A 22,775-nucleotide genomic window follows, 5' to 3' on the forward strand; every position below is an offset into this window, starting at 1 on the left:
CGACGTTCTGTATAAAAGGGTGGACTTGACAGCCCCCCAGGAACACAAGTTAATTGTGTTGCTGCCATCATGCATTGTCTGTGCAAATTTCTGCTTTTTCATCTTCTGGCATGTCTTGGAGGAAACGGTAAGATTAATATTATTCACCAACCATTGACGGAGACATTAATAAATCATTAATTATGATTTACACTCATCTTTTCAGCACTTGGAAATGAAATAATAAATGGGGAAAAAGTCCCAGAGAACTCAATGTTGTATATGGTCTCGGTGCAGAACAACAATGGTCATGTATGTGGAGGATTCCTTGTCAGTGAAGACTTTGTGCTCACTGCTGCTCACTGTATTGACAAGTGAGTTACCTTTTGATTCATGTCATGTCATTAGAAAACAATTCAATAGGATTTTGTTATATAAAATGACATTTTTCTTTTCTTTATTTTTTTTTTAAAGATCCTTAGTTGTTTTCTATTTTTTTTTATAATTTTAGAAATTCCACTGACTACTTCTGAATTATTGCTCATCCAGGAAACCTACAAGTGTTGTTGTCGGCACTCACAATCTCAAGAAAGCTGATAATGAAAAAAGAAGATCCATTGAGGAGAAATACAAACCCCAAGATTATGTGTCTGTAGGACAAGGAAACAACATCATGCTGCTCAAAGTAAGTACATATGTTCAGGTGATATCATACATGTATGTGGCACCATAACCTAATAATACCAAATAAAGATGTTCTGCAAAACACAACTACATCATGGTTTTAGTGAAAAAATGTGCAATGTCAATATCAACTGATTTACTAACTTGAAGTTTGGTGAATGAAAAATGTACGTGATGAAATTAGACTTTGCCAGTTTTTAATTTCTGATTTTTGATTTTGTTTCTCCAGTTGTCTGGAAAAGTTCAGTGGAACAACAGAGTACAACCGATTCAACTTCCCCGTTCTGAAATACACATGGAGGACAATGAAAAGTGCAGTGTTGCTGGATGGGGTTACACTGGAATGAATCATAGAAGTGTTGATGAGCTGAGAGTGGTGGATGTGTCTGTCATTAACCAACAAGTCTGTAGGGAGAAATGGTCTGGTCTTCCACTCAATGTCATCTGTGCAGGTGGATATAACACAACCAAAGGATTCTGTCAGGTAATGTTTTCTGTCCTTTCATAAACAATGTCAGCTGGATTTCTTGTATAGAAATGGTATAAATATCTTAAATCAAACAAATCCAGATATTTCCTTCTCACAGGGTGATTGGGGTGGCCCTCTGGTGTGTAAGGGGATAGCTGTTGGTATAGTGTCTTTCAACAAGAACTACAACTGCAACTACCCAGATGTACCCAACGTCTACACAGATGTATCAAAATACCTTCCCTGGATCAAGAAAATCCTCAAAAACAAAAAATGACATGAGTACAAATCTTTTTCCAAACCTTGCCTCAGCATGCAAGAAAAGTGTTCTGGTGTCTGAGACTGCTCTGTCAGTGTGACCGAAAGTGAAAATAAAAATATATTTCAAATACCATGTGCAAGTTCCTTCTACAACAACCTCATCAGGAGACACTATATATTTAGGTTGCGTAATCCTGCCAGTAGATGATAGTTTAGCAGCTGAGTGCTGCTAAACTGGATCATCCACTTAAATGTCATCATCATCATCATTTTAGGAATTAGTAATATTTTCACAAGGTTGAAATGACACATTTGGTGCCAGTGACCCAGAGGTGGATTTAGAGTGGCAGCCAGGGTGGCCAAAGCCAACTGAGTAGGTACACCTACATCCACACTTTTTCCTTATTCATTTCATTTGAGTGAAAAAACTACAGCAAGGCATCACTAACACAAACATTTACCATGTAAATCTAGATGTGTGCCTCTGAGCCTGAATGTTCATTCCAAACTGTGCCTCATTTTATCTCTAAGTATGATTATTCAGTCACAGTTTCCTCAAATGATGAAAATTCACTAAGCAATGTCTTTGCAATCAAACACGGGTTCAAAATCCATTTATAAACTTTCTGTCTAAAGCCTTATACAGCATTAGCTCCTCAAGCTGCTTTGCCAACTGCCATTAAAACTCAAAGAAGGAGAAGAGGAAGCTGATATTCACATGGTCTTTTCAAACACAAAGTCTTAGCTTCAAACCCAACACCCACCTCCATGGCTACACCTATGGGCCAAGTAGTATCCACTAACAGGAAGAGAAATGGAAAGAGGAGAGCCAGCAGGAGCTGGTAGCAGCTAGCTTTACTGTATGTCCACAATAACAATTATGTTACGAGGCTAAGTAATACTTGTAAACAATGAGAGAATGAGGCCCAGATGGAACAAAAACCAACAAGATAAAGAAACTCTCTTTATCCAAACTGCTAAACAAAAACTAAATGGTGGATGACATGAAAGGAAGAAGAGGAAAAAAAGATTAGTATGATCGACTGTGTGGGATATATTACCTACTACTCATATCATGTATGTATTTAAAGCTGCTGTGGTCCTAGTTCCACACACAAAGATACCACAAATAAAAAGGAGAGAGAGAGATTAAGAAAAAGAAAGACAATCCAGGCAGCAAAACTACAGAGACAGGCTAGAAGTCATGATACAACAGATGGAAGTTACTTCATATTAAGCCATTTGAAATGAAACAGGGAGCTGGAGCTTATCCCAGCTATCTATGGGTGAAAGGCGGGGTACAGTCTGGACTGGTCGTCCAGCGATTGCAGGGCTGACACAGAAAGACAGACAACCACACACACACACACCTACGGGAAATTTAGAGTAGTCAAATCTAATGTGCATGTTAGGTTAATTGGCTACGCAGACACTGGAGGAACGTGCAAACTCCGCACAGAGGAGCCCAGACCGGGGTTCGAATCTGGAACCCTCTTGCTGTGAGGCGACAGTGCTAACCACTGCACCACCGTACCGACCTCACACCAAAGATGACAATTTGAATTTCCTTCTGCCATGTTACAGTCTGCACGTTTCTTCTTCCTGTTGTTATATTACTGCAAAGTTATTACACACCAGCGAAAACTGAACCAGCCCATATTTCAACATATACTGTTTATTTCTTAACTGAAATGCTTATCAACAACAACAGTATGTAAACAGAATGTAGCAGGGCAATACACTCAAATACATTTGTACAGTCAGTTTGTTTGTTTGCTTGTTTTCTTCCATTAGTTTTAGCAAGATGTGCAAAGGGGTGTACATATCCATATACTGTAGCCTGTCAACTAAAGCAGCTTCACACTGTTGAATGATGAGAATGAGAGTTTTCATGTCCACGCATTTCCAAAAAGTAAGTGTTGAATCAATGTGACTGAATATGTTAAACTCATTTCATACTGATCAACAGTGACTTCAGGCTGACGAGACACTAGATAAAATAAAGGAAGAAGATCTTACAAAGATAAAACAGCTGCAAACGTACATCGCACAAAGGATGTGGACAGAAATCAACATGACCTAGATGAAAATCACACATGTTGACAAAGCGATGTTCTGTATAAAAGGAGAGACTTGATACCCCCCAAGAACACAAGTTAATTGTGTTGCTGCCATCATGCATTGTCTGTGCAAATTTCTGCTTTTTCATCTTCTGGCATGTCTTGGAGGAAACGGTAAGATTACAGAATCTGAATATTACTCACCAACCAATCACTGAGACATTAATTAATCATTAATTACAATTTTAATTCTTCTTTTCAGCGCTTGGAAATGAAATAATAAATGGGGAAAAAGCCCCAGAGAACTCAATGTTGTATATGGTCTCGGTGCAGAACAACAATGGTCATGTATGTGGAGGATTCCTTGTTAGTGAAGACTTTGTGCTCACTGCTGCACACTGTGATGACCCGTGAGTTACCTTTTGATTCATGTCATTAGAAAACAATTCAATAGGATTTTGTTATTTAAAATGACTTTTTTCTTTTCTTTTCTTTTTTTTTTTAGATCCTTTGTTGTTTTCTATTTTTATATACTTTTAGAAAATCCACTGACTACCTCTGAATTATCGCTGATCCAGGAAACCTACAAGTGTTGTTCTCGGCACTCACAATCTCAAGGAAGCTGATAATGAAAAAAGAAGATCCATTGAGGAGAAATACACACACCCAAAGTATGAGTCTGTAGGACAAGGAAACGACATCATGCTGCTCAAAGTAAGTACATATGTTCAGGTGATATCATACATGTATGTGGCACCATAACCTAATAATACCAAATAAAGATGTTCTGCAAAACACAGCTACATCATGGTTTTAGTGAAAAATGTGCAATGTCAATATCAATCAATTTATTAACTTGAAGTCTGGTGAATGAAAAACGCATGTTATGAAATTAGACTTTGCCAGTTTTTAATTTTTTATTTTGTTTCTCCAGTTGTCTGGAAAAGTTCAGTGGAACAACAGAGTACAACCGATTCAACTTCCCCGTTCTGAAATACACCCGGTGGAGGACAATGAAAAGTGCAGTGTTGCTGGATGGGGTTCCACTAGAACAGGTCATGGAAGTGTTGATGAGCTGAGAGTGGTGGATGTGTCTGTCATTAACCAACAAGTCTGTAGGGAGAAATGGCCTGGTCTTCCACTCAATGTCATCTGTGCAGGTGGATATAACACAACCAAAGGATTCTGCCAGGTAATGTTTTCGGTCCTTTCATAAACAACGTCAGCTGGGTTTCTTGTTTAGAAATGGTATAAATATCTTAAATCAAACCATGAATAAACAAATTCAGATATTTCCTTCTCACAGGGTGATTCTGGTGGCCCTCTGGTGTGTAAGGAGAAACCTGTTGGTATAGTGTCTTTCAACAAGAACTTGAACTGCCACTACCCAGATGTACCCAACGTCTACACAGATGTATCAAAATACCTTCCCTGGATCAAGAAAATCCTCAAAAACAAAAAATGACATGAGTACAAATCTTTTTCCAAGCCTTGCCTCAGCATGCAAGAAAAGTGTTCTGGTGTCTGAGAGTGCTCTGTCAGTGTGACCGAAAGTGAAAATAAAAATATATTTCAAATACCATGTGCAAGTTCCTTCTATAACAACCTCATCAGAAGAAAACAAAATATGTTTAAGTTGAGTAATCCTGATAACTGGATGGACAGAACAGCCAGGACTGAGAGCCTTGTTTGGAGGGAATGAAGCTGAATGTAAATGTGATAAAAATAACTTCATCACTTACTGCAGGAAAACTCAAATAAAACAAGACAGTCAGACGTTACACCAAAGTGATGCAGCTTCATCATCATTTTAGGAATTAGTAATATTTCCACAGGGTTGAAATGGCACATTTGGTGCAGGTGACCCAGAGGTGGATTCAGAGTGGCGGCCACAGTGGCCAAAGCCACCTGAGTAGGTACACCTACATCCACACTTTTTCCTTATTCATTTCATTTGAGTGAAAAGCTACAACAAGACATCACTAACACAAACACCATGTAAATCTAGATGTGTGCCTCTGAGCCTGAATGTTCATTCCAAACTGTGCCTCATTTTATCTCTAAATATGATTATTCAGTCACAGTTTCCTCAAATGATGAAAATTCACTAAGCAATGTCTTTGCAATCAAACACGGGTTCAAAATCCATTTATAAACTTTCTGTCTTAAAGCCTTATACAGCATTAGCTCCTCAAGCTGCTTTGCCAACTGCCATTAAAACTCAAAGAAGGAGAAGAAGAAGCTGATATTCACATTGTCTTTTCAAACACAAAGTCTTCAAACCCGACACCCACCTCCATGGCTACACCTATGGGCCAAGTAGTATCCACTAACAGAAAGAGAAAGAGGCCAGAATGAACAAAATAAAGTAATGAAAAGCCATAGATGACATTAACAAATGTAATATATGACAGGAAGAGAGCATCAAACAACTTATTATATTATACATATTGGGTTGTTGGAAATGTAGAGAGGAGAGTCAGCAGGAGCTGGTAGCAGGTAGATTTACTGTATATCCACAATAACAATTATGTTACGAGGCTAAGTAATACTTGTAAACAATGAGAGAATGAGGCCCAGATGGAACAAAAACCAACAAGATAAAGAAACTCAAAGTATCTCTTTATCCAAACTGCTAAACAAAAACTAAATGGTGGATGACATGAAAGGAAGAAGAGGGAAAAAAAGATTAGTATGATCGACTGTGTGGGATATATTACCTACTACTCATATCATGTATGTATTTAAAGCTGCTGTGGCACTAGTTCCACAAACAAAAATACCACAAAAAAAAAAAAGGAGAGAGAGAGATTAAGAAAAAGAAAGACAATTCAGGCAGCAAAACTACAGAGACAGGCTAGAAGTCATGATACAACAGATGGAAGTTACTTCATATTAAGCCATTTGAAATGAAACAGGGAGCTGGAGCTTATCCCAGCTATCTATGGGTGAAAGGCGGGGTACAGTCTGGACTGGTCGTCCAGCGATTGCAGGGCTGACACAGAAAGACAGACAACCACACACACACACACCTACGGGAAATTTAGAGTAGTCAAATCTAATGTGCATGTTAGGTTAATTGGCTACGCAGACACTGGAGGAACGTGCAAACTCCGCACAGAGGAGCCCAGACCGGGGTTCGAATCTGGAACCCTCTTGCTGTGAGGCGACAGTGCTAACCACTGCACCACCGTACCGACCTCACACCAAAGATGACAATTTGAATTTCCTTCTGCCATGTTACAGTCTGCACGTTTCTTCTTCCTGTTGTTATATTACTGCAAAGTTATTACACACCAGCGAAAACTGAACCAGCCCATATTTCAACATATACTGTTTATTTCTTAACTGAAATGCTTTTCAACAACAACAGTATGTAAACAGAATGTAGCAGGGCAATACACTCAAATACATTTGTACAGTCAGTTTGTTTGTTTGCTTGTTTTCTTCCATTAGTTTTAGCAAGATGTGCAAAGGGGTGTACATATCCATATACTGTAGCCTGTCAACTAAAGCAGCTTCACACTGTTGAATGATGAGAATGAGAGTTTTCATGTCCACGCATTTCCAAAAAGTAAGTGTTGAATCAATGTGACTGAATATGTTAAACTCATTTCATACTGATCAACAGTGACTTCAGGCTGACGAGACACTAGATAAAATAAAGGAAGAAGATCTTACAAAGATAAAACAGCTGCAAACGTACATCGCACAAAGGATGTGGACAGAAATCAACATGACCTAGATGAAAATCACACATGTTGACAAAGCGATGTTCTGTATAAAAGGAGAGACTTGATACCCCCCAAGAACACAAGTTAATTGTGTTGCTGCCATCATGCATTGTCTGTGCAAATTTCTGCTTTTTCATCTTCTGGCATGTCTTGGAGGAAACGGTAAGATTACAGAATCTGAATATTACTCACCAACCAATCACTGAGACATTAATTAATCATTAATTACAATTTTAATTCTTCTTTTCAGCGCTTGGAAATGAAATAATAAATGGGGAAAAAGCCCCAGAGAACTCAATGTTGTATATGGTCTCGGTGCAGAACAACAATGGTCATGTATGTGGAGGATTCCTTGTTAGTGAAGACTTTGTGCTCACTGCTGCACACTGTGATGACCCGTGAATTACCTTTTGATTCATGTCATTAGAAAACAATTCAATAGGATTTTGTTATTTAAAATGACTTTTTTCTTTTCTTTTCTTTTCTTTTTTTTTTTAGATCCTTTGTTGTTTTCTATTTTTATATACTTTTAGAAAATCCACTGACTACCTCTGAATTATCGCTGATCCAGGAAACCTACAAGTGTTGTTCTCGGCACTCACAATCTCAAGGAAGCTGATAATGAAAAAAGAAGATCCATTGAGGAGAAATACACACACCCAAAGTATGAGTCTGTAGGACAAGGAAACGACATCATGCTGCTCAAAGTAAGTACATATGTTCAGGTGATATCATACATGTATGTGGCACCATAACCTAATAATACCAAATAAAGATGTTCTGCAAAACACAGCTACATCATGGTTTTAGTGAAAAAATGTGCAATGTCAATATAAATCAATTTATCAACTTGAAGTCTGGTGAATGAAAAACGAATGTTATGAAATTAGACTTTGCCAGTTTTTAATTTCTGATTTTTGATTTTGTTTCTCCAGTTGTCTAGAAAAGTTCAGTGGAACAACAGAGTACAACCGATTCAACTTCCCCATTCTGAAATACACATGGAGGACGATGAAAAGTGCAGTGTTGCTGGATGGGGTTACACTGGAATGAGTCATAGAAGTGTTGATGAGCTGAGAGTGGTGGATGTGTCTGTCATTAACCAACAAGTCTGTAGGGAGAAATGGCCTGGTCTTCCACACAATGTCATCTGTGCAGGTGGATATAACACAACCAAAGGATTCTGTCAGGTAATGTTTTCTGTCCTTTCATAAACAATGTCAGCTGGGTTTCTTGTATAGAAATGGTATAAATATCTTAAATCAAATCATGAATAAACAAATTCAGATATTTCCTTCTCACAGGGTGATTCTGGTGGCCCTCTGGTGTGTAAGGGGATAGCTGTTGGTATAGTGTCTTTCAACAAGAACTTCAACTGCACCTACCCAGATGTACCCAACGTCTACACAGATGTATCAAAATACCTTCCCTGGATCAAGAAAATCCTCAAAAACAAAAAATGACATGAGTACAAATCTTTTTCCAAGCCTTGCCTCAGCATGCAAGGAAAGTGTTATGGTGTCTGAGAGTGCTCTGTCAGTGTGATCAAAATTGAAAATAAAAATATATTTCTAATATCGTTTAAGTTCCTTCTTTAACAACCTCATCAGAAGACACAAAATATATTTAAGTTGAGTAATCCTGTCAGTAGATGGACAGAACAGCCAGGACTGAGAGCCTTGTTTGGAGGGAATGAAGCTGAATGTAAATGTAATAGAAATAACTGGATCACTTACTGCAGGAAAACTCAAATAAAACAAGACAGTCAGACGTTGCACCAAAGTGATGCAGCTTGGTTTCATTAGACATGAAGGCTCTACCATAGCTGAGCGCTGCTGAACTGGATCATCCACTTAAATGTCATCATCATCATCATCATTATCATTTTAGGAATTAGTAATATTTCCACAAGGTTGAAATGACACATTGGGTGCCAGTGACCCAGAGGTGGATTCAGAGTGGTGGCCAGGGTGGCCAATGCCACCTGAGTAGGTACACCTACATCCACACTTTTGCCTTATTCATTTCAGTGAGTGAAAAAACTACAGCAAGGCATCACTAACACAAACACTTACCATGTAAATCTAGTTGTGTACCTGTGCGGCGACTGAATATTCATTCCAAACTGTGCCTCATTTTATCTCTATGATTACTCAGTCACAGTTTCCTCAAATGATGAGAATTCACTAAGCAATGTCTTTGCAATAAAACACGGGTTCAAAATCCATTTTTAAACTTTCTCTCTAAAGCTTTATACTGTGTTTGCTCCTCTCAGTCCAGCAGGTGGTGGTAATGCACCCACAAGCTGCTTTGCCAACTGCCATTAAAACTCAAAGAAGGAGAAGAAGAAGCTGATATTCACATTGTCTTTTCAAAAACAAAGTCTTAGCTTCAAACCCAACACCCACCTCCATGGCTACACCTATGGGCCAAGTAGTATCCACTAACAGCTAAACAAAAATTAAGCAGATGAAGACATAAAAGGAAGAAGAGGCAGAAAAGATTAATATGATGGACTGTTTTGGATATATTACCTACTACTCATATCATGTATGTATTTAAAGCTGCTGTGGGACTAGTTCCACACACAAAGATACCACAAAGAACAAGATTAAAAAAGAGAGAGAGAGAGAGAGAGATTTACATAAAAAGATAATGCAGGTAGCAAAACTACATTGGAGAGAGACTGGCTAGAAGTCACGCTACAACAGATGGAAGTTATTTCAAATTAAGCCACATGATATGAAACAGGGACACACCAAAGACAACATTTAAATTTCCTTCTGCCATGTTACAGTCTGTGCATTTCTTCTTCATGTTGTTATATTACTGCTAAGTTATTACACACCAGCGAAAACTGAGCCAGCCCATACTTCAAGATATGTTTATTTCTTAAATGAAATGCATATCAACAATATGTAAACAGAACGTGGCAGGGTAATACACCTAAATACATTTGTACAGGGAGGAAACCACTGTTACCTCAGGAGTGAAAGTCAGTTTGTTTTCTTGTTTTCTTCTCTTTGCGAAAACTTCTCTTCCATTAGTTTTAGCAAAGTGTGCAAAGGGGTGTACATATCCATATACTGTAGCCTGTCAACTAAAGCAGCTTCACACAGTTGAATGATGAGAATGAGAATTTTCATGTCCATGCATTTGCAAAAAGTAAGTGTTGAATCAAGGTGACTGAATATGTTAAACTCATTTCATACTGATCAACAGTATGTCACTTCAGGCTGATGAGGCACTAATTAAAATAAATGTAGATGATCTTCAAAGATAATACAGCTACAAACATGCATCGCATGAAGGCTGTGGTCAGACGCCAAGATGAAGTAGATGAGAGTCCTACATTCCGACAAAGATAACTTCTGTGTAAAAGGGTGGACTTGACTCTCTCCAAGAACACAAGTTAACTGTGTTGCTGCCATCATGCATGGTCTGCACAAATTTCTGCTTTTTCATCTTCTGGCATGTCTTGAAGGAAGCGGTAAGATTACAGAATCTGAATATTCACCAACCATTTACTTGGACATTAATTTAATTGCGATTTACACTCATCTTTGCAGCGCCTGTGAATGCAGTAATAAATGGGGAAAAAGCCCCAGAGAACTCAATGTTGTATATGGTGTCGGTGCAGAACAACAATGGTCATGTTTGTGGAGGATTCCTTGTCAGTGAGGACTTTGTGCTCACTGCTGCACAGTGTGATATCGCGTGAGTTACCTTTTGATTCATGTCATTAGAAAACAATTCAATAGGATTCTGTTATATATCCTTTTTTTTTCAGATCCTTTGTTGTTTTCTATTTTTTTTATAATTTTAGAAATTCCACTGACTACCTCTGAATTATCTCTCATCCAGGAAACTTACAAGTGTTGTTCTTGGCACTCACAATCTCAAGGAAGCTGATAATGAAAAAAGAAGATCCATTGAGGAGAGATACATACCCCCAGATTATGTGTCTCGGTACAGTACACGGTAACGACATCATGCTGCTCAAAGTAAGTACATATGTTCAGGTGATATCATACATGTATGTGGCACCATAACCTAATAATACCAAATAAAGATGTTCTGCAAAACACAGCTACATCATGGTTTTAGAGAAAAAATATGCAATGTTGATATCAATTAATTTATTAAGTTGAAGTCTGGTGAATTAAAAACGAATGTTATGAAATTAGACTTTCCAAGTTTTTAATTTCTGATTTTTGATTTTGTCTCTCCAGTTGTCTGGAAGAGTTCAGTGGAACAACAGAGTACAACCGATTCAACTTCCCCGTTCTGAAATACACATGGAGGACAATGAAAAGTGCAGTGTTGCTGGATGGGGTTCCACTAGAACAGGTCATGCAGGTGTTGATGAGCTGAGAGTGGTGGATGTGTCTGTCATTAACCAACAAGTCTGTGAGCAGCTGTGGCCTGGTCTTCCACTCAATGTCATCTGTGCCAGTGGATATAACACAGACAAAGGATTCTGTCAGGTAATGTTTTCTGTCCTTTCATAAACAATGTCAGCTGGGTTTCTTGTATAGAAATTGTATAAATATCTTAAATCAAACCATGAATAAACAAATTAAGATAAATTCTTCTCACAGGGTGATTCTGGTGGCCCTCTGGTGTGTGACGGGATAGCTGTTGGTATAGTGTCTTTCAACAAGAACCGCAACTGCCACTACCCAGATGTACCCAACGTCTACATAGATGTATCAAAATACCTTCCCTGGATCAAGAAAATCCTTATACACTCAAAAAGTCAGAAGTACAAATCTTTTTCCAAGCCTTGCCTCAGCATGCAAGAAAAGTGTTGTGGTGTCTGAGAGTGCTCTGTCAGTGTGACCGAAATTCATTCATTCATCGTGGGGAGCTGGACCCTATCCCAGCTGACTATGGGCGAAAGGCGAGATTAACTGGGTAGTTTACTGGACTGGTTGCCAGTCAATTGCAGGGCCAACACACAAAGACAGACAACCACTCACGCACACACTCACAGACACACTAGGAGCAATTTAGAGTAGCCAGTTAACCTAATGTGTGGGAGGAAACCCATGCAGACACAGGGAGAACGGGAGCAGAAGCCCAGACCAGGGTTTGAACAAAGAACCCTCTTGCTGTGAGGCGACAGTGCTAACCACTGCACTACTGCAACTGAAATTGAAAATAAAAATATATTTCTAATATCACGTTTAAGTTCCTTCCTTAAGTTCCTTGAAGAAGACCATACAAAGATAATACAGCTACAAACATGCATCACATGAAGGATGTGGTCAGAAGCCAAGATGAAGTAGATGAGAGTCTTACATTCTGACAAAGATAACTTCTATGTAAAAGGGTGGACTTGACTCCCTCCAAGAACACAAGTTAATTGTGTTGCTGCCATCATGCATGCATTTCTGCTTTTTCATCTTCTGGCATGTCTTGAAGGAAGCGGTAAGATTACAGAATCTGAATATTACTCACCAACCATTTACTTGGACATTAATTTAATTGCGATTTACACTCATCTTTGCAGCGCCTGTGAATGCAGTATCAAATGGGGAAAAAGCCCCAGAGAACTCAATGTTGTATATGGTCTCGGTGCAGAACAACAATGGTCATGTATGTGGAGGATTCCTTGTCAGTGAAGACTTTGTGCTCACTGCTGCACACTGTGATAACCCGTGAGTTACCTTTTGATTCATGTCATTAGAAAACAATTCAGTAGGATTTTGTTATATAAACTGACTTTTTTCCTTTTTTTAGATCTTTTGTTGTTTTCTATTTTTATATAATTTTAGAAATTCCACTGACTAACTCTGAATTATTGCTCATCCAGGAAACTTACAAGTGTTGTTCTCGGCACTCGCAATCTCAAGGAAGCTGATAATGAAAAAAGAAGATCCATTGAGGAGAGATACACACACCCAAAGTATGAGTCTGCAGGACCCAGTAATGACATCATGCTGCTCAAAGTAAGTACATATGTTCAGGTGATATCATACATGTATGTGGCACCATAACCTAGTAATACCAAATAAAGATGTTCTGTAAAACACAACTACATCATGGTTTTAGTGAAAAGATGCAATGTCAATATCAACTGATTTACTAACTTGAAGTCTGGTGAATGAAAAATGTATGTTAAGAAATTAGACTTTGCCAGTTTTTAATTTCTTGTTTTTGATTTTGTTTCTCCAGTTCTCTGGAAAAGTTCAGTGGAACAACAGAGTACAACCGATTCAACTTCCCCATTCTGAAATACACATGGAGGACAATGAAAAGTGCAGTGTTGCTGGATGGGGTTCCACTGCAACAGATCATGCAGGTGTTGATGAGCTGAGAGTCGTGGATGTGTCTGTCATTAACCAAGTCTGTGAGCAGCTGTGGCCTGGTCTTCCACTCAATGTCATCTGTGCAGGTGGATATAACACAGACAAAGGATTCTGTGAGGTAATGTTTTCTGTCCTTTCATAAACAATGTCAGCTGGGTTTCTTGTATAGAAATGGTATAAATATCTTAAATCAAACCATGAATGAACAAATTAAGACAATTTCTGTCTAACAGGGTGATGGTGGTGGCCCTCTGGTGTGTGACGGGATAGCTGTTGGTATAGTGTCTTTCGGTAATTCAAACTGCCACTACCCAGATCTACCCAATGTCTACACAGATGTATCAAAATACCTTCCCTGGATCAAGAATATCCTTATACACTCAAAAAGTTATGAGCTTTGCCTCAGCATGCAAGAAAAGTGTTGTGGTGTCTGTCAGTGTGACCGAAATTCATTCAATCATCGCGGGGAGCTGGGCTGGCACCCACTGTAACCGAAACTGAAAATAAAAATACATTTTAAATATCATGTGTAAGTTCCTTCTATAACAACCTCATCAGAAGACACACAATATATTTAAGTTGAGTAATCCTGTCAGTAGATGGACAGAACAGCTAGGACTGAGAGCCTTGTTTGGAGGGAATGAAGCTGAATGTAAATGTGATAGAAATAACTGGATCACTTACTGCAGGAAAACTCAAATAAAACAAGACAGTCAGACGTTGCACCAAAGTGATGCAGCTTGGTTTTGTTACAGATGAAGGCTCTACCATAGCTGAACGCTGCTGAACTGGATCATCCACTTACATGTCATCATCATCATCATCATAATAGGAATTAGTAATATTTCCACAAGGTTGGTACCAGTGACCCAGAGGTGGATTCAGAGTGGTGGCCAAGTTGGCCAAAGCCACCTGAGTAGGTATTCATCATTCATCATTTGAGGAAACTGTGCCTCATTTTATTTCTAAATATGATTATTCAGTCACAGTTTCCTCAAATGATGAAAATTCACTAAGCAATGATTTAAAAAGGTTTAAAATCCATTTATAAACTTTCTGTCTAAAGCCTTATACAGCATTAGCTCCTCTCAGCCCAGCAGGTGCTGGTAATGCACCCACAAGCTGCTTTGACAACTGCCATTAAAACTCAAAGGAGAAGGAGAAGCTGATATTCACATTGTCTTATATTCAAACCCGACACCCACCTCCATGGCTACGCCTATGGGCCAAGTAGTATCCACTAACAGGAAGAGAAAGAGGCCAGAACAAACAAAATAAAGAAATGAAAAGCCATAAATGACATTAACAAATGTAATATATGACAGGAAGACAGCATCAAACAACAGCATTTTAGGTTTTTGGAAATGGAAACCAGCAGGAGCTGGTAGCACCTAGCTTTGCTGTACGTCCAGATTTAAAAAAAGAAAAAAGCGAGAGAGAGAGAGAGAGAGAGAGAGAGAGAGAGAGAGAGAGAGAGAGAGAGAGAGAGAGAGAGGAAAGTAATAATAATATAATGCACTTAGGCAAACTATGTTCTCTCTCTCTCTCAAATTGAATCGAAGGCAACTGGACTTATATTTGTCTGGGAAGACGTTTCGCCTCTTATCCAAGGGGCTTCATCAGTCCGTATGCATCGGTCTTTCTAGTCCGCACTAGTTTGACTAGTCAGACTAGTACTATCACAGCGACTGTGACCTTTGACCTCTGTCCTCCAAAATCTACTCAGTTCATCCATGAGGCAGAGTTGGCATTTGTGCAAAGGTTGAAAGCCGTCACTCAAACAGTTCTTACAATATCACATTACCATGCAAAACATAAATATGGTCATAGTGACCTTGCCCTTTGACCTCCAAACTCCTTTCAGATCTGCCTTAAGTCACAGTCAACGCTCATGCAAAATTTGACAGAGAAACCTCAAAGCGCGTAGAAGATTCCTGGACAGACGGACAACCTGAAAACATAAGAAGAAAAACCAACACTTAAGAAAGAAAACCCCAATAAATTAAATTTGGGATGACAAGAAACAGGATTTCAGATGGATGGCCACATGTCAGTGCAGGACACGATCAGACAATGTCAGCAAGAACAGGCTGTCAACAATTACACAGTTCAGTGGTGCAAAAGCCATAGGCACTGGTCTTCAGAGATGTGGAAAAAAAGTATAAGGGAATATCTTTAGGAAGAATGGTGTTAAACCCTCCAGTAGAGTTCAGTGGCTTGCAGAATCAATGCCAAAGTGAACTAAAGGTGGCCCAACACCTTACTCAGACACTTTATGTTGCCTTTTCCTTCAATTTGCCTATGTATTAGTATGACAGGCTGTGTTAAAGTTGTCCTATACTGATCATAAAAGAAATCATAGTTAATCAAGATATTGGAAGCATCAAATTTCTATTGCAGACAGGATGTAGCCATAAATGTCAAGAACAGACTCAGAAGGACTACTAGACGCCCCCAGGAGGGCAGATTGAGAGTTCTACAGACATTAATTCTGCTTAATGTTCTGACATGATTGGGTGAAAGTAATTAGACTGACACATCTGATTATGATTCTCTGGCCTAAAACTGGAGCATTAACTGAATTTAAATTTCAAATAACCTAATACTGCATTCTAATAAACCACCAAGTGTGAAATATAAATATAAGTCACTCTTGTAGGGTTTCCTATTTTTAAGTCTTGCTTAAGTCTTTAATAAAGGCCAACGGATAATGTTCTTCAAATGTTTATGAAGTTAGCAATACTCACTTACAAAAAAGCCAGCTCAAAATTATTTTTCCCTCTATATAAAATAAACTCTGCATATGTAAAAGTTGATGAACTGATGCACTGAATAAAAACACTGTGGTCAAGAATAATGTGCTCTAAATACAAAATGGAAAACAAAAAGGACTGGTGAATGACACGAAAGACAAGGACTAATCTTTAAATGTAACAGGCCATGTTAACACACACTAATCACATGATGCATACTTTGCAAACTTGCAAAGGCATTGATCAAGAGATGTGGAGTCACGATAAGAGAGATGGATATCTCCTCTCTGCATAAAAGGGTCTACGGGACATGCTCAGTGAGATGGGCTGCACAGACTGCCACCAAGATGAAAGCTCTGCACAACTTTCTGCTGTTTCATGTGCTGACATGTCTTGGACAAAACGGTAAGTTGCACAATCTGACTTCTTTTGTCAAGCCTGAAAAAAGGATATTACCATACCTCATTTTTTCTTCTTTTCATTTTCTGCTTTTTATTTTAGCACTTGCGAGTGTTATCATAAATGGGGAAAAAGCCCCAGTGAACACAATGCTATACATGGCATCATTGCAGAAGGGTGGGAAACATGTTTGTGGAGGATTCCTCATCAGTAAAGACTTTGTAATCACTGCTGCGCACTGTGATGGGTGAGCATTTTTTTTTTAAATGTAATTAGACATAAAATTATTCTTGTTATTTTGTTTTGTTATAAGTACAATTTGAGAAAATCTACTGATAACGTCTCAATTATACCTTATTCAGGGACACGGTTGTTCTCGGAGCGCACAATCTCAAGAGTGCAGATAAAATAGAGAGAAGCATTGCAAAGAAGTACGTACACCCGAACTATTTCAGTGTTGCGCATGGGAGTGACATCATGCTTCTCAAAGTAAGTAAATCAACCCAGTGGACCAAATACAGTCAAAATTTTATTTAAGCTAAAATGCCCCTGAAGTGTAATAATATCTTTTAAAACTCTAACACTGTCAACTATTCAAGGCAACAACAATTTCACATTCTGCAACAATATTAACAATAACTTTCACTTAAATGATTCATCAGCTCCAACTTATAGCAGGTGTCAAATGGAAGTCTGATGAAGATAAGATCGAGTTCAAACAGTCAGACAGACAGACAGACAGACAGTTTTTAATTCTCACTTTCTGATTTCCAGCTGTCTGGTGAAGTTCAGCTGGGAAACAAGGTGCAACTGATTGAACTTCCCAGTCCTGACATGAACGTAATGACCGACCAAAAGTGCAGTGTAGCTGGATGGGGTTACACTCGAACTGGCACTAATGCTGTTGATGAGCTGAGAGTGGTGGATGTGTCTGTCATTAGCCCACATGTCTGTAAGGAGCTATGGTCTGGTCTTCCACACAATGTCATCTGTGCAGGTGGATATGAAACTGACAAAGGATTCTGTCAGGTAATGTTTTCTGTCTGTTCATAGAAAGTGTCAGCTGGTTTCTTGTACAAAAAAGATATGATCATATTACATCATCTTGAATGGATTAATTAAGACTTATATCCCTCTCACAGGGTGATTCTGGTGGCCCGCTGGTGTGCAACAGAATAGCTGTTGGCGTTGTGTCTTTCAACAGGAATTTACACTGTGACTACCCAGATACACCCAACGTCTACACGGAGATCTCAAAATACATTTCCTGGATCAACAAAATTCTCCAGCAAAAGATGTAAAATGTGAAAATCTTACACAAAGCTTTGCTTCAGCATACTTTGTATTTCGAACATGATGTTGCTCTGTCAATTTTGCTCTTTAACAAAAATGCAAAATAAAAAAAAATTCAAATGCTGTTTTGTCTTTCCTTTATCAGACGACCCAAATGCTTTTTGAATTTTTTTCAAAAATGCAATGGCCCCTTTCCAGCTGCATATCCACAAAATTTCTTAAGGTAAATTTGATGCAGTATGTAGTAGAGCAAAAGCACACACGGCCTGGTGCTGGAGAAAATAGCCTTGGTTTATGTTGGAAGGTCTTCATTAATGTCACTTTGGTTCGGAGAAGCAGGTCGGCGAGGACACTGAGGTTAGGAGATTTTATTACAAAAAATTAAAGCAGTGTGATTAAATAAATAAATGTGAATTAACCTGACAGGGAAACCAACAGAGCCTTTACAACCATTTTAACAGCATATTCATAACCTCATTCAGGCAAAAGAAAAAGATGTAAGTGATGGTACCAGCAATATTATAAAAATGAACATTTATTTATTTGATCCAGGGGTCTCTTATACAAAAAAGAGGCAAAGGTCAGCAGCTCGAGTCACTTCAGCCATTGTGTGTGTGTGAGGTATATGGTAAAGCTGTAAATGCACTGCATTTATATTGTGTTTTCTAGTCTTATTAACTACTCAAAGCACATTCAAGTCACATTCACACAGCACTTTCACAAAGCATACACCGCTTTTTACAAGCACACACATTCACACACTGATAGACACACTGAGGCAATTTGGGGTTCAGTATCCTGCCCAACGACACTTTGACACACAGAGGAGCTGGGGATCACACAACTGACCTTCTGATTGGAGTGTACGAACCCGCTCTACCTCCTGAGCCACAGCCGCCCCAACACATAAGATTAACTGTCATGACACTTCACTTGAAGACATGTTGAAATTTGTGTGACAACAGCTGACACGCAAACTTGAGGATGGAAACTGTGGTTTCTTAACTTCATCTAGCTTGTCACACAAGTCAAAGAAACGTGTCGGTGGGATGTGTCAAGTAGATACCCACCAAAGAGCCTTTGTGCCGTGTCAGTGTTATGTACTTATCAAATTCATCCAAACAAAAATTGACTAAATATGACTGAGAAGTATCGACAAACAGTAGGGGAAAAATAATCTGCAAAAATAATCCTAACCTGATATCTATGATATCTAATTAAATCAAAAAGGAACCAAAATACAAATATGAGCACAAATCTATTTGCTATTTAAACAACCATTTAACCAAATGTGTCAGTTGTGCCAGCAGCTCTGTGAAACTATACTTAGATGCAGCAGAGCTTTCAGCTGAATGCCAATACGAGCATGCTAACATGCTCACAGTGACAATGCAAACACGCTGATGTTTCGACGGTATAATATTTCCCATATTTATTGTCTTAGTTTAGCATGTTAGAATGCTAACATATGCAAATTGGCACAAAACTCAAGTCATCCATTTTGCAGGTATAACCACGTGAACCAAAGTATTGGACAACATTTTGGCCTGATAGTGGTGTGACATGAAAGTGAAGGGATAACGTATGTTAAAGTTGAAACAATTTCTGCTGCACTGAATAACAAGGCTATTTTACAAACAGTTGTTGAGACATTTTCCTAAAAATCACAAATGTCACCCCACTACAGGAAAAGTCAGAGGATCACTAAAGTCAAAATTTCATGGCAGTCTATCCACTAGTTATTGAGATATTTCTGACCAACAACACATTCAGTGTATAGTCGTCTGTCAACAGGAACTTTGACAGACAACCATGCAAAGTCCCACACAGTTGAGAAACCCACTTACATGCTGCAGTTTGTTCCATGACACAAAACCACATCCTTTCTTAAGAGTACTTTTTAAAAAACCAAACATGATGTAACCTGATAAAAAAAGAGAGAAGTGACATTTACTATCACTTTCAGATTTAAATCTAAGCAATAACACTGAGGAATAAACCACGGTATCCCACACAGACATGCTAACACATACACAATAAATAGTATAAAATTTGGTCTTTAATTCTACTTGTCATTTGGATATATTTCATTTTATGAATGTGGACTTTAATTTAAAAAAATTACATATTTTAACAAGTGTATGACTTTCAAGTCATCAGAGGACATCATAAGACATGATTCCAGGAGATGTATGGCAAAGCTGTGCTTTTTTATTTTTTAAAGCTGTTGCACCGTTAACTCAAACCGTTCCTTGCATCAACTTTCTTTTGAAAATAAAAGCATTTCTTTTGTAATCCCAGCTTCACCAAAAACCCAACAGCATGTTAACAAATTCACTGAAGCAACAAAAACCACAAAAGAAGCAAGATGCTTTCTTCACCAAACATTATAAGAGCAGGAGTGGAAAATATAGATTTGACCAGAGACCATGGCAGTCAGCTTTGTGCTCCTTGTACTCCTGCTGTTCTTTGTCCCAAATGGTAAGCTACATGCCTTTATGATAAAAATCCAAAAGCAGCCAAACAACCAGCAATTTGCTAAAAATTTAAATGAAGATGGATTAACATAGGTAAATTATGATGTATGTTGTGTTTCAGGAGCTGATGGTTCTCATATTGTTGGAGGCAGAGATGCTGCCCCCCACTCACGACCCTACATGGCCTCATTGCGTGTCCAAGGTACACACAACTGTGGGGGAGCACTGGTGAGAGAGGACTTTGTGCTCACAGCAGCACATTGTGAGATACCCATGTAAGAATGCAAAACCTTTTGTTTTGTGGGCAGCAGTAACATAACTACATCAACGACTATAACAATCTACTCAATTGAAGATGAATATGAAATTGATCTAAAAAACTTGTATAACTTGTAGGTTTGAAAACGGTCAATATGTTTTCTCGCAACATCTCAGAGTTTATTAGAAGCCTTAACATCACATCTAATGTCCAGTCTTCATTCAATTGTGATTTCTAGACCATACACAGTTGTGCTTGGAGCTGATTCTCTGTCAGGTAATGAGTCTACAAAGCAGGAGTTCAAGGCTGTCAAGTCCATTCCACATCCTGAGTATGACGAACATGCAAATGATATTATGCTGCTAAAGGTGAGGAAAATGAGCTGATGTCTACTACACTATGTCAGATTTTAAACAGAAGAAACTCTCTGTCATTGTTTTTAGCTTGCACCAAAACACAAAACATGATGTTAAGATTGCACAGAATTGAACGCATTTAACATTTTCTGTTTCTTTACCATTAATCTTCTCATGTCAGCTCAACCGCAGAGCCCAACTGACTGAAGCAGTGCAGCTGATCTCTCTGAAAAAAGGCGAGGTGAACAGAAGGAATCGCTGCATTACAGCTGGCTGGGGGGATATAGATGATAACGACACCTTAGCAAACACACTGCAGGAAGTCAACGTAACCATCCTTTCAATGAGAAGATGTCGTAGGAGATGGGGAGAAGTTCCTATCACCACATCAATGATTTGCGGCATTGGGGCACGTAGCTTTCAAGGTTTCTGCTCGGTGAGAAAATGCACTTGCAGGACATTGATCATGCAACGCTGAGAACAGAAAAAAATAGAACAGCGTATTTTAAATAAAGTACACCTACCTGAGTGTCTTGTACCTTGTCTTTTGTCTCAAGGGGGATTCTGGCGGTCCTTTGCTGTGTGATGGAGCTCTGGCAGGTGTCGTCTCGTTCTCCGGCCTGCGATGTGGAGACCCCAGGACTCCAGATGTCTACACACGTATATCATTCTTCAGGGAATGGATTAAAAGTGTGTTAAACGAGAATTAGGCAAAATAGATTGATTGATAATGTGTGGGCTGTATTCTTCAAAACAAGGCTCTTAATAATATACACATATGTGATGTTAAGTTGTTTAATATTTGTTTAACAATGCAGTGCAGTGGTTATTGAGAAGTCCCCAGTTGGAGCATTTTGTTCTGATTATACAATATATAAATGTCAGATAAAATCCAGTGCCCACAATATTTAATATGTATCAACACAATCTTAACATGATGAATAAAACCATAAATTCTGCAGTAATCTATGGAAAAATTCTGACTTTTTTATGGGTCAAATTAATACGCCGAGCCTGAGTAGATGCAGCGTATCTAGTCGGCTGGGTGACACCACGTGCACTTACACTCTGTAACATGTTGGCTGCAGCTGTATTGTGCAACTTTATGGTGTAATGAGTAACTTAAAATAATGATAATATAGATTTGGGTGATTGGTGTGTCTGTTAAAACACAGCAGGTGGTATTTCAGAACACAGAAATACAGTGTAGACATTTCTGTGAGCTATCAACTGAGACAAAGTATGAAGGCCTCAGAAACATCAGTTAAGGCAGGTGTCCACATTTACACACCCCGAATGCTTGGTGAGTGGTGTATGTGACTAGCTGCCCTTTGGATTATGATTCCCCATGGCACTTACATGCATTTGGTTATTATTTTAAGATCATTTTAATATTTGGTCTTTGGTATGCTGCCTTTGAGTGCTTCTACTTACAACTGTACTTGCAGGTTTGAATCATGCAAATTGGTTGTGCAATGGTTTTGCATGAAATTCTGAAAATGGTCTAAAATATTTAACAAAGACGAACAGGCATGGGTTTTATTTCTATTTTAGAGATCAGATGCGATATGCTCTGCGGTGACAGTCTACTTTAGTGTTATTTTAGTTGATTTCCTGAAACTAAAGTCACACGAGAACATGGAGACATAATAATGATAATTGACGACATTTGATGATAAAGTTTCTTTATATCTTTGATACCTATCTTATGCGGTCTGCCCCTTTAAGTTAAGTTTT

The 22,775-nt window shown here is 38.6% G+C and overlaps 5 protein-coding genes and 1 pseudogene across 6 annotated transcripts in view; 5 read left to right on the forward strand and 1 right to left on the reverse strand.

The window, feature by feature from the left end:
- polrmt (polymerase (RNA) mitochondrial (DNA directed)) overlaps positions 1-21,648 on the reverse strand; it is a 121,433-nt gene extending 99,785 nt beyond the window's left edge. Inside the window, exon 1 of the mRNA XM_041040273.1 lies at positions 21,563-21,648. The gene's annotated coding sequence lies outside the window, so the exon portion shown is untranslated. The remainder of the gene's footprint in view (positions 1-21,562) is intronic.
- LOC121183277 (duodenase-1-like) lies at positions 60-1,516 on the forward strand. Its single transcript, XM_041040283.1, has 5 exons — positions 60-127; positions 206-353; positions 529-664; positions 893-1,147; positions 1,251-1,516. Exons 1-5 carry the CDS (start codon positions 70-72, stop codon positions 1,407-1,409), a joined length of 756 nt encoding a protein of 251 aa, XP_040896217.1. The 5' UTR covers positions 60-69; the 3' UTR covers positions 1,410-1,516.
- Positions 214-13,992, forward strand: LOC121183271 (duodenase-1-like). 2 transcript variants are annotated; one of them, XM_041040276.1, is made up of 5 exons: positions 214-226; positions 12,724-12,850; positions 13,006-13,141; positions 13,368-13,619; positions 13,735-13,992. In XM_041040276.1, exons 2-5 carry the CDS (start codon positions 12,750-12,752, stop codon positions 13,990-13,992), a joined length of 747 nt encoding a protein of 248 aa, XP_040896210.1. In that variant the 5' UTR covers positions 214-226; positions 12,724-12,749. The 2 variants fall into 2 exon arrangements, with proteins under 2 accessions (XP_040896210.1, XP_040896209.1); XM_041040275.1 differs by lacking the exon at positions 214-226 and adding an exon at positions 12,036-12,620 and having other exon boundaries at positions 12,703-12,850.
- Positions 3,469-5,030, forward strand: LOC121183275 (duodenase-1-like). Its single transcript, XM_041040281.1, has 5 exons — positions 3,469-3,627; positions 3,716-3,863; positions 4,032-4,167; positions 4,388-4,645; positions 4,760-5,030. Exons 1-5 carry the CDS (start codon positions 3,570-3,572, stop codon positions 4,916-4,918), a joined length of 759 nt encoding a protein of 252 aa, XP_040896215.1. The 5' UTR covers positions 3,469-3,569; the 3' UTR covers positions 4,919-5,030.
- On the forward strand, positions 7,190-8,762 carry LOC121183276 (duodenase-1-like). The gene is made up of 5 exons (XM_041040282.1): positions 7,190-7,349; positions 7,438-7,585; positions 7,759-7,894; positions 8,123-8,377; positions 8,492-8,762. The coding sequence occupies exons 1-5, from the start codon at positions 7,292-7,294 to the stop codon at positions 8,648-8,650; spliced, it is 756 nt and encodes a 251-aa protein (XP_040896216.1). The 5' UTR covers positions 7,190-7,291; the 3' UTR covers positions 8,651-8,762.
- On the forward strand, positions 10,569-22,179 carry LOC121183334 (annotated as a pseudogene).
- Positions 22,180-22,775: the final 596 nt, after the last annotated feature.

Source organism: Toxotes jaculatrix, chromosome 6 (genome assembly GCF_017976425.1).
Source record: "Toxotes jaculatrix isolate fToxJac2 chromosome 6, fToxJac2.pri, whole genome shotgun sequence".
NCBI classification, from domain to species: Eukaryota; Metazoa; Chordata; class Actinopteri; family Toxotidae; genus Toxotes; species Toxotes jaculatrix.

What these genes read in the sequence shown, in the direction of transcription:
- LOC121183271 (XM_041040275.1), top strand. Translation starts at nt 12,572, where the DNA reads ATGCATGCATTTCTGCTTTTTCATCTTCTGGCATGTCTTGAAGGAAGC. An exon ending in GGCATGTCTTGAAGGAAGCG is followed by an intron (nt 12,621 to 12,702) that starts GTAAGATTACAG and finishes TCATCTTTGCAG; the next exon opens with CGCCTGTGAATGCAGTATCA. An exon ending in GCTGCACACTGTGATAACCC is followed by an intron (nt 12,851 to 13,005) that starts GTGAGTTACCTT and finishes TTGCTCATCCAG; the next exon opens with GAAACTTACAAGTGTTGTTC.
- LOC121183276 (XM_041040282.1), top strand. Translation starts at nt 7,292, where the DNA reads ATGCATTGTCTGTGCAAATTTCTGCTTTTTCATCTTCTGGCATGTCTT. An exon ending in GCTGCACACTGTGATGACCC is followed by an intron (nt 7,586 to 7,758) that starts GTGAATTACCTT and finishes TCGCTGATCCAG; the next exon opens with GAAACCTACAAGTGTTGTTC. An exon ending in ACGACATCATGCTGCTCAAA is followed by an intron (nt 7,895 to 8,122) that starts GTAAGTACATAT and finishes TTGTTTCTCCAG; the next exon opens with TTGTCTAGAAAAGTTCAGTG.
- LOC121183275 (XM_041040281.1), top strand. Translation starts at nt 3,570, where the DNA reads ATGCATTGTCTGTGCAAATTTCTGCTTTTTCATCTTCTGGCATGTCTT. An exon ending in GGCATGTCTTGGAGGAAACG is followed by an intron (nt 3,628 to 3,715) that starts GTAAGATTACAG and finishes TCTTCTTTTCAG; the next exon opens with CGCTTGGAAATGAAATAATA. An exon ending in ACGACATCATGCTGCTCAAA is followed by an intron (nt 4,168 to 4,387) that starts GTAAGTACATAT and finishes TTGTTTCTCCAG; the next exon opens with TTGTCTGGAAAAGTTCAGTG.
- LOC121183277 (XM_041040283.1), top strand. Translation starts at nt 70, where the DNA reads ATGCATTGTCTGTGCAAATTTCTGCTTTTTCATCTTCTGGCATGTCTT. An exon ending in GGCATGTCTTGGAGGAAACG is followed by an intron (nt 128 to 205) that starts GTAAGATTAATA and finishes TCATCTTTTCAG; the next exon opens with CACTTGGAAATGAAATAATA. An exon ending in GCTGCTCACTGTATTGACAA is followed by an intron (nt 354 to 528) that starts GTGAGTTACCTT and finishes TTGCTCATCCAG; the next exon opens with GAAACCTACAAGTGTTGTTG.